Below are 12,900 nucleotides of genomic sequence, written 5' to 3' on the forward strand. Positions count from 1 at the left end.
GTTTCCTACCTCTTTTGAATAATTCATTTAGAGTTCTCTCTCCCTTCCTTAGCAGCAGCCTGATATGAAACTTTCTTTCAGTTCCTTCCTTAGGAACTTAGCGGACAGTATCTGCTACATAACTCCTCAGCGTTCAAGCACTTTACAGTGATGAAATCCAAGTGGACACTAAAGTTGTGAAAAGTTGCTCACTCTTACTCTCAGTAGTTACCAGAGAAATGCAAATTTAAACCACAATTGACATTAACTATACATTTCCCTCATTGGCAGTATTAAGTATGACCATATCAAGTACTGTCAAGGGTAAAGAGCAATAAGAACTCTTATGCAATGCTGACGGGACAAAATGGATAAATATTTCTTTAAGAAGTTGGGCATTATCACGTGATTCAATAAAATTCAAGATATTCTTTAGCCCCGCAATTTCATTTTTAGCAATATATCCTACAGAAACCTGTGCACATGCATAGCAGAATCTATGTACAAGAGTGAACATAATTTTTGAACTAGTAAAAAAGTGGAAACAGCTCAAAAGTAGTAGAAATGGACAAATGATTGAATGTTATACAGTGATGAATGATATATGAATACAGCATACATAGCAATGTGGATGAATCTAAGAATAAACAGTTATAACAGATGTATCTACTAGACAAAATATAGACATAACTAATCTTATTGTTCAAGAATGCATGGTTACATCGGTAGGGGAAGAAAGGGATAAAGAAAGAAGGGGTAATCAGAAGGGGGAATGAAGCATGAGAGACTATGGACTATGAGAAACAAACTGAGGACCTCAGAGGGGAGGGGGGTGGGGGAATGGGATAGACCGGTGATGGGTAGTAAGGAGGACACATATTGCATGGTGCACTGGGTGTTATACGCAACTAATGAATCATCGAGCCTTACATCGGAAACCGGGGATGTACTGTATGGTGACTAACATAATATAATAAAAAATCATTAAAAAAAAATAATGCATAGTTACATGTTAACTCTAAAGAAAAAGCAAGGAAAAAATTACCATAAAAGTCAGGATAATGATCGCCTCCAGCAGGGATTATAGAGTTTATATTTGGGAAGGAATACAGCAAGGTTTCTGAGTTCCTGACAATGTCCTGCACCATGAGATTCATCTTATAACAATTTATTACTACATTTTACACTTATGTGCTGTGCACTTTTCTGTATGTATTGTATTTAATTTTAAAATGTTTTAAACTATCATTTTATATCACTGTTCACTGTATACATACATAAATGAAATAAATGTCCCATCAAAGAATAGGTACTTTTACAATATTTCTGACATTTTCCATTTTACTCTATTTCATTAAAAAAACATAGCAAGTTGTCCATTACCCTTTAAATTGATTTCGTGACACAATGGGTCATTACTTGTATCCATTACCACCTGTGACTGGTTAACTGAACTGGTTAGAACAATATCCTGTGGGACCTGAGCTATAGATTACAGCCAAAGATCACACCGTCACTCTTTTTTTGACCAAAAAGTGTGCTGGACAAGACAAGGCATCATTGTTACAGAAACTCTGCCTAAAGCCTACCGAGTAGGATGAATCTATAGACTCGTTTTCAGAAGGGAATGATCCTACAGATGTACCCATATCCACACATACAATAATAATTCTAGCCTATGAAAAGAAACGTGTAATAGGAATCAAACCTTTACACTCAGCTATTACTATAGGCCAGGCACTGTTTCTTTAAGCACTTTTCAGGTATTAATACGTTTAACCTTCTCAACTGCCCTATGTGGTTACGGTTCTAGTATTTCCATTTTACAGATGAATAAAAAAAACAAATCAGAGAGAATAAATCATAAAGGTTTTAACATAAAATAGTGTAACTCAAACATCTCTTCTGCAGGAAAGGGAAATCCTCACTTTGCATGCCCTGTTGGAGGACTTTACCTATAAGGGAAAGTACATTCATAATCTAGAAATTTATTGGGTGAAATTAATTTTAATTATCTGGACTTTTCTATGAGCTTTTTCACTTTGCCAAGTCAGTGAATGGTCTTGCAGGACTCTTCAATAAGCATGTTAGATTTGATGTTTCATAAAATCTGTTTAATGTTTGAGGTTTTTTTTCCATTCCCAGCAATTGAGACATGTTTTGAGAATTGAAAATCAGCTGACGTCTTTTTTATAAAACAAGTAGTAGTTCTAATTGTTATCATTCCTTAATATTTTGTAGGTAGAATTACAACCCAAGTATGAAGACAATCTGTACATGTACCTTTATTTTGTCATCTTTATTATTTTTGGTTCGTTCTTTACCTTGAATCTTTTCATTGGTGTCATCATAGATAACTTCAACCAACAGAAAAAGAAGATAAGTATACTAAAACTTCATCTTTATTCTAAAACATGAACTAAACATATCACACTGGTTCTTTTTGGGTCTAAAACGTAATCAGCTAAAAGAAGGAATATAAAATTCTGAAATTATTTTGAGATATTTAATCAATTGTAAGTTTTTAAGTAATTGCTAATTCAGATAGCATGTATGTTTTCAGTATAGAAATATGACTGATTAATACAGAATAATTTACAGATTGAATACATGCATCTAACTCTGTAAATACAAAGATGGGCAACACTAGAATAGCACGTGGAAGCCAATTTTCACACAACTACGGAGGTGGATTTTATAGCTAGAAAAGAACAAGATTTTAACAAGTTTTGTTTTTATTTCTTTACTTTGGAGGTCAAGACATTTTTATGACAGAAGAGCAGAAGAAATACTACAATGCCATGAAAAAACTGGGTTCAAAGAAACCACAAAAACCTATACCTCGACCTGCTGTAAGAATAACATGCTTTCATTCCCAGCAAGATCTATGTTATTTATCACTTGCGTAGTCCAAATTGCCAGATACTAGTATTTTTATCTTAGCCTAAGTGTATATGTGTGTGTATATATATATATATACCTCGTATACACAAAATATATAATATAGGTATTATATATAAACATATAAATATATGTAAATTAAACATTTCAGACTTATATGCCAATAGCATTACATAGGATTGATGTCATTGAGGAGCTTATAATAATGTAGAGAAGAAAACATATGCATACATACATTGTGTGGAAATATTGAACGTTCACAGAGTACAGTGGGGACCAATTGGAATAATTGGTACATCTCAGATATTCCCCATTTCCTATCCAGTTCTGCTGATTAAGTGGAATCATTAACGATACAAGTCAGGGTTTTTTTTCTGGTTTTAAAGATATTTCATATTTTCCCCTAGCATCTTGCTTCTAAATCTGATAACATCATTCTCTTCATGAATTTTTATGGCTATTCCAGTTGTCTATTTGCCAATAGCTGCTTGGTTGCTGCAGGACATTGTTGTCAGGAGGAGAAGAGCCCTTTAGAAGAAGGGCAGTGCTTGTGTGAAGGCCCTGAGGTAGGAAGGCCAGTGAGGCTGGAGTACAGAGAGTGAGGGCTCATTGGGATGTGTTGAGAACGAAGAGGTTAGGATGGGCCAGATTTTTCTGAGCTTTGTAGGCCATGTTCAGAAATTGTCTTTATCCTTAGAGCAATGGGAAGCCATTGAAGGGGACCTGGTCATTTTCAGTTTTGTAAAGATCACTCAACCAGTATTGATAGGGGCAATGTGTATGCTTCGTAGACTTATTTTGGGGCTGTTTCAGAGATGAGAGGTAGCCTGAACCAGAGTGGTGTGGAGATGAATTAAAGTGGATGGATTTGTGAGCTGTCACTGGAGTGAAATTAAAGTTTGTCCATGAATTGAATATGAGAGACAAAGAAGGACCCAATAAGGAGAACTTACGAGTTTCTGCCATACACCCTGGATGACCAGTGTCATGCAGGACATGAAGAAGGGACATGCATGGAGAAAAAAATGGAGATGCTAGCTTGCAGAATCTGGCAATCAAAAGTTTCTTAAGATTTGGAGAGAGATTTAGGTTGGAAGCAAAACAGGAGTTCTGGGGAAGAAGAGTGTGAAGAGGGAATATAGAATAAAGTCACACATAGGATGTGGCTCAAGAATAGAATGGTCTAGATTAGATTTAGAAGTAAGAGGGACTGAGTCCTGTAATGAATATGGAGTAATATATAAAAAGATACATGTGAAAAGTCAAGATAATATGAAATGCAAAAGGAAGCAGAAGAGTTTCTTTACACTGATTTTGATGCTCTCAAAAAAGAGTAGAGGGCAAAAGAAAAGAATATTTCTGAGAAGTTTGTAACTATCCTGGAGCAAGTGAGGGATAAAGGATTCCCCACCATCGTCAAGGGCCAAGATGAAGTGAGAGGACATAAATCTTTGGTGCACAAGGCTGCCAGGGTCACGTGGCTTCCTCCAGCATGTACTAGATCCTGGGACTTAAATTGGAGATAGCGATTAGTGACTGGGGATTGGATACATCGAAGTGACCCATTGGAAAACCACACGGACAGAAAATCTAAGGAGCTTTTCATTGATAAAAGGCTTCTGATTTTAAGCAATTTCGAACCTACTACACTCTAAGTGCTATATCTATAAGAAAAATGACACTGCTCTGTGCTTGCAGAGCCTCCAGACAGCTAGAAGAAAAAACTAAAATAAGCAGGAGCAAACCATTTGCAATACAGTGTTATCAATTTTATGACAAATGTAAACGTAAAGTTTTCTGAGGACACAGGGTGCTTAAAACTTAAAATTGAATTCAAAGTCACCAGAGAAGGAGTGAGGGAAGTCTGTTTTAGTACAAGGAGACAAGATAAAATGATACAGTAGAATCTGCAAATTTTATTAAGAGGAATTGGAAATATCAGAAGGGTAGAAATAAAAGAAACATAACCAGACTTGGAAAGGTAAACTACAGTAAATAAGAACTAAGAAGGAAGGGTCTGGAACTGGGATGAAACACATTTATCAAGTTGAAGGAGACTCTTGAAGGACAGACTCTGCTGAAGCAATAGAAGTCCAGTCCAGCAAGCCAGGTATCTACTCCGAGAAAGGAGAAAAATACAACAAACTGGTGATGTTTGATGTCCAAGAATTTCCATAGGGAGTAATGGATGTCTCTCAACAGGGAGAGATCAGAACACTAGTACAGAGAAGCCAGATGGATAAACATGTCAGGATCTGGGAAAGCAGGCTGTGAAGGGTATAGGGAACAGATCATCAGTGTTTCCAGTTAAGAAAGTAGAGGACAGCCTAGTGGAAGTTAAGTCAAGGCTTGAGCCCTAGAAAGCCTGAAATACCAAGCAGGTATAGGCAAAATGGTACAAAACAGGGTCCAAATGAGCAGAACTGGTAAGGTGAGGCCTTAATTTCATAAACAAGACATAAAGCCAATTAGTTCTTGGAAATAAGGTCCAAACTGAATAGGGCAAAGTTTGAACATCTGATTGTGGGCTATAACTTTTTAAAAGATTATTATATTCTTAAAGAAGAGTTACTTGCATATGATTTCACCAAGCTTTTCCTTATTGCAAAATCTGGCATAACCATAGATCAGTAATCAAAGCTAAGAAATGGTACAATACCACTTAAATAAAACATAGAACTTAATTGGATTTCACCAGGTGTTCCACATATGTCCTTTCTCTTGACCTATAATTTTTTAAAACATCTTCCAAGATGAAACTTCAGGTTCTCTGGCTTTGGGGAAAGGTGATAAAAGCAAAAAGTAGAAAAAAATAAACATGAGAGAAAAAGCTAGAGAATTATTTATTAGTTCTTTGAAGTTTACTTTGATGCCCACCTCTAATATGTGGGATAACAAAGATTTTTTATAGTAGCAGATATTGGCTGACTGTTGTACACATGATGTTACGGGCACTGAGAACACAGTAAGTGGCTCTTAACTTAAAGTCAGTTTATAAAATCTGATATCATGAACAGTGTAACTAAAATACATTTGAAAAAAAGTTGCATATGCCAGTATACAAAATGTTCTTCCAAATATTAAATAAACATGGTGTGTTTTTATAAAAGCCACATTTTCATATTGCTATGTTAAAAGCAGATATGTCAAATTTGATTTTTTTTATGTTTCTAAGTGAATTTTATATATTCCTTGTTCCAGAACAAATTCCAAGGAATGGTCTTTGATTTTGTAACCAAGCAAGTCTTTGATATCAGCATCATGATCCTTATCTGCCTCAACATGGTCACCATGATGGTGGAAACTGATGACCAGAGTCAGGAGATGACAAACATTCTGTACTGGATTAATCTGGTGTTTATTGTTCTGTTCACGGGAGAGTGTGTGCTGAAACTAATCTCTCTTCGCTATTACTATTTCACCATCGGATGGAATATTTTTGATTTTGTGGTGGTCATTCTCTCTATCGTAGGTAAGAAGAGATGCTTTTACTCAGTTAAGGAAGTTAGTAGTAAAAATTTGTTTAAAACTTTGAAAGTGTTTCTTACTGATCTTTCTCATTCATCCCAAAATTTCAGATAAAAGTCTAATAGTTCTTCAGTTCGTCATTTCTCTTGTTGCATGCTGTGCATGAAATGATGTGTAAAAAAAGAGATTTTCTATTTTTCAGCTTTCATTTATCATCTTGTCTCATTTCAGAAGACAATAACTGCAATTTGTCATAACACTCTTTTAGTCACTCACACTTCTGTGGTATAGACAAGTACTGCTTTGAATAAATAATTCACACACACATACACACAAAAATTATTAGAAGTAATCAAATAGTCCATAAATATTAAGCTATTGATAATTGGAATAGTTTGCATGTGTGTTTACATATATTCACAAACACACAAGCTTCATCTTACCTTTGGATTCAGATAGTTTCTATGGTTTGTAATATTCTTTCTCCAGAAGTAGACATTTTGTTCAAAAAACTACAACAGGCTCCTTATCATTAATACATATTAAGTGGTCAGGTATAGGGCATTAAATGAGGGGCTGGCAGTAAATATAAGAGATTTAAGACAAGGGTCTGCCTATTTGAGAAAAGAAAACATACACAGTGGGAAGCAAATAGTATTCTACTATTTATACTGCTTTCTCTGGTGGACTAGAACACTGAAACAATATGCCATTCTGTTTGCTCCTCGCAATGGCGCTATGAGGTGGTCACAGAGTGCTTAAGGGATGAGACTCGGGAGTCATACCGATCTGGTCTGGAGCTTCCCTATTTCCACTACTTACCCGCTCTGTGACCTATGGCAAGTTACCTCCAATCCCTGGCTTTCCAGGGAATATTTCTGTGAAGTGTTATTGTGAGAATTAAATGATATTATGTAAGGAGATGCACTTAGTAGCATGCCTAGAACAAAGTAAAGACCCAGTAAGTGCCGAGTTTAATAAAAACAACAAAAGTAGATATTAACACCACTTAGTGATGTGGGGAAAAAAGAGATAGGATTCAGTCACAAGTATGTCTGTCTCCAAAGCCTGGATTCTCTCCTGTCCATCATTCTTGCCACCTTCCAAATAAAGCGGATCACAACCGTCTCAGGATAAGAACTCCCATATTCCAATCCAGATTCACAAACCTCGTCCATTAGTTCTTATGCCAATACTAGAACTGGTATTTCAGAACTACAAATCCACTCCTTTGCTTCACTGCCGTATACTTTGTGACATCTTTAGGCCTTCAGTGGTTGAGTCTTTTAATAGATGCTTTCCTTGAACTAGGTAAAATGACCATTGAAACCTCAGTTAGCATAAAGGGGTTAATGTTATAACACCAAACCTATCAGTTTCATTTTGCTAAACAAATACTGCAGATTGTGTGTGTGTGTGTGTGTGTGTGTGTGTGTGTGTGTGTGTGTATTATGTGTATACCTAATTCTTATGTCCACATTTTGTAAAACTAGTGATTATCTAATCCATGTAAATTTTCATTCACTACCATTAAATATAGAACTATTTTTGTTTTCCTTGACTTTCCATAGGCATGTTTCTGGCTGAGCTGATAGAAAAGTACTTTGTGTCTCCTACCCTGTTCCGAGTGATCCGGCTCGCCAGGATTGGCCGAATCTTGCGTCTGATCAAAGGGGCCAAGGGGATCCGCACGCTGCTCTTCGCTCTGATGATGTCCCTTCCGGCCTTGTTTAACATCGGCCTCCTGCTCTTCCTGGTCATGTTCATCTACGCCATCTTTGGAATGTCCAACTTTGCCTATGTTAAGAGGGAAGTTGGAATTGATGACATGTTCAACTTCGAGACCTTTGGCAACAGCATGATCTGCCTGTTCCAGATTACCACCTCTGCTGGCTGGGACGGACTGCTAGCACCTATTCTCAACAGTGGACCTCCAGACTGTGACCCTGAAAAAGATCACCCTGGAAGCTCAGTTAAGGGGGACTGTGGGAACCCCTCTGTCGGGATTTTCTTTTTTGTCAGTTACATCATCATCTCATTTCTGGTCGTGGTGAACATGTACATCGCTGTCATCCTGGAGAACTTCAGTGTTGCTACTGAGGAAAGTGCAGAGCCCCTGAGCGAGGATGACTTTGAGATGTTCTATGAGGTCTGGGAGAAGTTTGATCCCGATGCCACCCAGTTTATAGAGTTCGCCAAGCTCTCGGATTTCGCAGCTGCCCTGGATCCTCCTCTTCTCATAGCCAAACCAAACAAAGTCCAGCTCATTGCCATGGACCTGCCCATGGTCAGTGGGGACCGGATCCATTGTCTTGACATCTTATTTGCTTTTACAAAGCGGGTTTTGGGTGAGAGTGGAGAGATGGATGCCCTTCGAATACAGATGGAGGAGCGATTCATGGCGTCAAATCCCTCCAAAGTCTCCTACGAGCCCATCACAACCACTCTGAAACGCAAACAAGAAGAGGTGTCTGCTATCGTTATCCAGAGGGCTTATAGACGCTACCTCTTGAAGCAAAAAGTTAAAAAGGTTTCATGTATCTATAAGAAAGACAAAGGCAAAGAAGGTGATGGAACACCTATCAAAGATGATATTCTCATTGACAAACTAAATGAGAATTCAACTCCAGAGAAAACCGATGTGACGCCTTCCACCACCTCTCCACCTTCCTATGATAGTGTGACCAAACCGGAAAAAGAAAAATTTGAAAAAGACAAATCAGAAAAGGAGGACAAAGGGAAAGATATCAGGGAAAGTAAAAAGTAAAAAGGAACAAAGAATACTCCATTTTGTGATCAATTGTTTACAGCCTGGGATGGTGATGTAGTGGTGTCAACAGGACTCCCAGAGGAGGTCTATGCCAAACTGACTGTTTTTACAAATGTATACTTAAGGTCAGTGCCTATAACAAGACAGAGACCTCTGGTCAGCAAACTGGGACTCAATAAACCAGAAAAACAGCATTGACAGGAGGTTTCTGTTTTCACAACCAGCTGACACTGCTGAAGAGCAGAGAGGTAATGGCTACTCGGACAATAGGAACCACTTTAAAGGGGGGCGGGAAGTTAAATTTTTATGTAAATTCAACACGTGACACTTGATGATAGTAATCGTCACCACTGTTTATGATTTAACTGCCACACCTGCCATATTTTTACAAAATGTATGCTGTGAATTTATCACCTTTTTTTTTTAATTCACAGGTTGTTTACTATTATATGTGACTATTTTTGTAAATGGGTTTATGTTTTGGGGAGAGGGAGTAAAGGTAGGGAATTCTACGTTTCTCTATTGTATAACTGGATATATTTTAAATGAAGGCATGCTGCACTTCTCATTCACACATGAAAAAAATCACATCACAAAAAGAAAGAGTTTACTTCTTGTTTCAGGATGTTTTTAGATTTTTGAGGTGCTTAAATAGCTATTCATGTTTTTAAGGTATCTCATCCAGAAAAATTTTAATGTGCCTGTAAATGTTCCATGGAATTCACAAGCATTGAAGAATTGTTTTATTTTTACATAATCCATTATATGTACATGTATATATGTATATATGTATATGTGCGTGTATATACATATATATGTATACACACAGAGACACACACACACCATTACATAGTCATTCAGAGTCCCGGCAGCATGACTATACCATTTTTGATAAGTGTCCTTTGGCATAAACTAAAAATATCCTATCAATCCTTTTAAAAACCTGAATTGACCAAAAAGCACCCCCTACCACTTTATAAAGTTGATTCTGCTTTTTTCCTGCAGTATTGTTTAGCCATCTTCTGCTCTTGGTGAGGTTGACATAGCATATGTCAATTTAAACAATAAAAGTCTGCTTTGTAAATAGTAATTTTACCCAGTGGTGCATGTTTGAGCAAACAAAAATGATGACTTAAGCACAGTATTTATTGCATCAAATATGTACCACAGTAAGTATAGTTTGCAAGCTTTCAACAGGTAATATGATGTAATTGGTTCCATTATAAGTTTGAAGCTGTCACTGCTGCATGTTTATCTTGCCTATGCTGCTGTATCCTACTCCTTCCACTGTTCAGAAGTCTAATATGGGAAGCCATATGTCAGCGGTGAAGTGAAGCAAATTGTTCGACCAAGACCTCATTCTTCGTGTCATTAAGCAATAGGTTGCAGCAAACAATGAAGAGCTTCTTGCTTTTTATTCTTGCAGTCTTCATTGAACACTCCATGGTGACCAGCCCGACTGTACGGACATGTTGCAAGCTGCTTAAATCTGTTGAAACTATATGGTTAGAGTTTTCTAAGAAAATATAAATACTGTAAAAAGTTCATTTTATTTTATTTTTCAGCCTTTTGTACATAAAATGAGAAATTAAAAGTATCTTCAGGTTGATGTCACAGTCACTATTGTTAGTTTCTGTTCCTAGCACTTTTAAATTGCAGCACTTCACAAAATAAGAAACAAAGACTAAGATGCAGTGTAGGTTTCTGCTTTTTTATTAGTACTGTAAACTTTGCACACATTTCAATGTGAAACAAATCTCAGACTGAGTCCAGCATTTATTTGCTTTCAAATAGTAATGCCTTATCATCAAAAGAGGCTGAAGGAAAGACCAGTTGATATTCTTGGCATTGCTTGGATCAGATGTTTCCACCTAGTCTTATTCAGTAAATCGTCAGTCTTTTCCAGTGTTTGTTCACCCAGATAGATCTTACTCTTATTGACCCGTATGGCATTAGAACTGTATCAGTTATGATAGGGGACCGAAGTTTTGTGGGTTTTTTTTTTCCTCACAAAGCCAGGTAGTGAAATTATATTACCAGTTACAGCAAAACATTTTGTTTTCCTTTCACAAGCAACATTAAATGTAGATTCTTTATACTAAAGCTATTGACTTGTAGTGTGTTGGTGAAATGCATGCAGGAAAATGCTATTACCATAAAGAACGGTAAACCACATTACAATCAAGCCAAAAGAATAAAGGTTTTGCTTTTGTTTTGTATTTAATTGTTCTGTCTTTGTTTCTATCTTTGAAATGCCATTTAAAGGTAAATTTCTATCATGTAAAAATGATCTATCAGAAAAAATATAAATGTAAAGAATACACATTAAATATAATAATTCATCTTTAAATTTTTTCATGGAATGGAAATCAATTAAGAAGAGTGTATTGGATATCTAGTTTTAATATTGGCCAAAAATCTAGATATGGTATTGGGTAGAGTACTGGAAAGTTACAAAAATTAATAAAAAAATTGACTAACATTTTAAGTTGTGTGTCCTTTCTCCTTCCCGTCTACCTACTGTTTTGTTTTGTTCTCCTTTTCACTTTAGTTTCTTCCCTATGTATTCTTTTTTTTTTTTAAGATTTTATTTACTTGACAGAAAGAGAGTGAGCGAGCAAGAGAGCGGCAGGCAGAGGGAGAGGGAGAAGCAGGCTCCCCACTGAGCAGGGAGCCCAATGCAGAGCTTGATCCCAGGACCCTGAGATCACAACCTGAGCCAAAGGCAGTTGCTTAACTGACTGAGCCACCCAGGAGCCCTTCCTATGTACTCTTGATCTGCTTTCCTATATACTTTTCCATTCCTTCCTTTGGCTCTTGTTTTTCATTCAAGATATTTTTCTTGTTTCTTTTCTGTTCACCCAATCTCTTATTAATTACATTCTGTAGACAATGGCTCTGTGCACTTAAACCCCTAATAATTTGTTGTCGCTATAAAAAATCCATAGAGTATCATTATATTCATTTCTACAATTTCTTTGGCAAAAATTCTAAGTGAGCTTAGATCTCAACCCTTCGTACCATATTAACAAAACTCCCAAATGACACAGATTTGGTTTTTCTACTTAATTTGAGCAGTTTGGGAAATGTTTCTCAATTCTGATTCCATATTGAATTACCTGAGAAGCTTTTTTAAAAATGTCAATGCATGGGCCAAGGCCAGACCAATTGAAATCATATTTCTGGGGATGAGACTTAAGCATCTAATTTTTTTTTAAGGCTTACCATTGATGCTGATTCATACTACGGGTTGAAAGCCAGTGAGTTAGGGTCTCTATGCCCAATAGGAAAAAAATATTAGAAAAAATAGAAAAAAATAGAAAATGCCTGCCCCTTTCATGTTTCGGAGTTTTCATTATATAACTCACTGTGTATAAAGTAAGGCTTCCAATATGGTGGCTTTTGAGGTGTTTATCTCGTAGTGCAAGGACTTGACATTGATCTGTTTATATATCAGGGGTTCTCTTCTAAGACTGTAGTTGGTGAAAGGGAATTCTATCAGTATTGTTTTTGAGAACTTTTTCAAATTATACACCCACACAACAGGCACCGCAGTTGTTCCTAGTACATACTGGGTAAGATGAATATGCAGGTGGTTTAGGAAACAGTTTGGATTCATAAAATACTCTTTCAGGTGAATACTACATGCCCTGTTGGGTAAAAACCATTAATCTGGACCAATGGGAGATAATCCACATAAAACACACATTCAGTTTGTCATTCGAGTCAAAAATCTAAACAGGAAAGACCCATCCTCTACTTCTCTATTCTGGGGCACCTCT

The 12,900-nt window shown here is 36.7% G+C and overlaps 1 protein-coding gene across 1 annotated transcript in view; it reads left to right on the forward strand.

The window, feature by feature from the left end:
* Positions 1-11,600, forward strand: part of SCN2A (sodium voltage-gated channel alpha subunit 2) — an 85,761-nt gene extending 74,161 nt beyond the window's left edge. Inside the window, exons 24-27 of the mRNA XM_045780598.2 lie at positions 2,221-2,358; positions 2,727-2,831; positions 6,082-6,352; positions 7,920-11,600. Of these exons, the coding sequence (XP_045636554.1) occupies positions 2,221-2,358; positions 2,727-2,831; positions 6,082-6,352; positions 7,920-9,115 (1,710 nt within the window). The 3' untranslated portion in view covers positions 9,116-11,600. The remainder of the gene's footprint in view (positions 1-2,220; positions 2,359-2,726; positions 2,832-6,081; positions 6,353-7,919) is intronic.
* The last annotated feature ends 1,300 nt before the right edge of the window (positions 11,601-12,900 follow it).

Source organism: Ursus americanus, chromosome 1 (assembly GCF_024610735.1).
Source record: "Ursus americanus isolate L20-20 chromosome 1, mUrsAme1.1.p, whole genome shotgun sequence".
Classification (NCBI taxonomy): Eukaryota; Metazoa; Chordata; class Mammalia; order Carnivora; family Ursidae; genus Ursus; species Ursus americanus.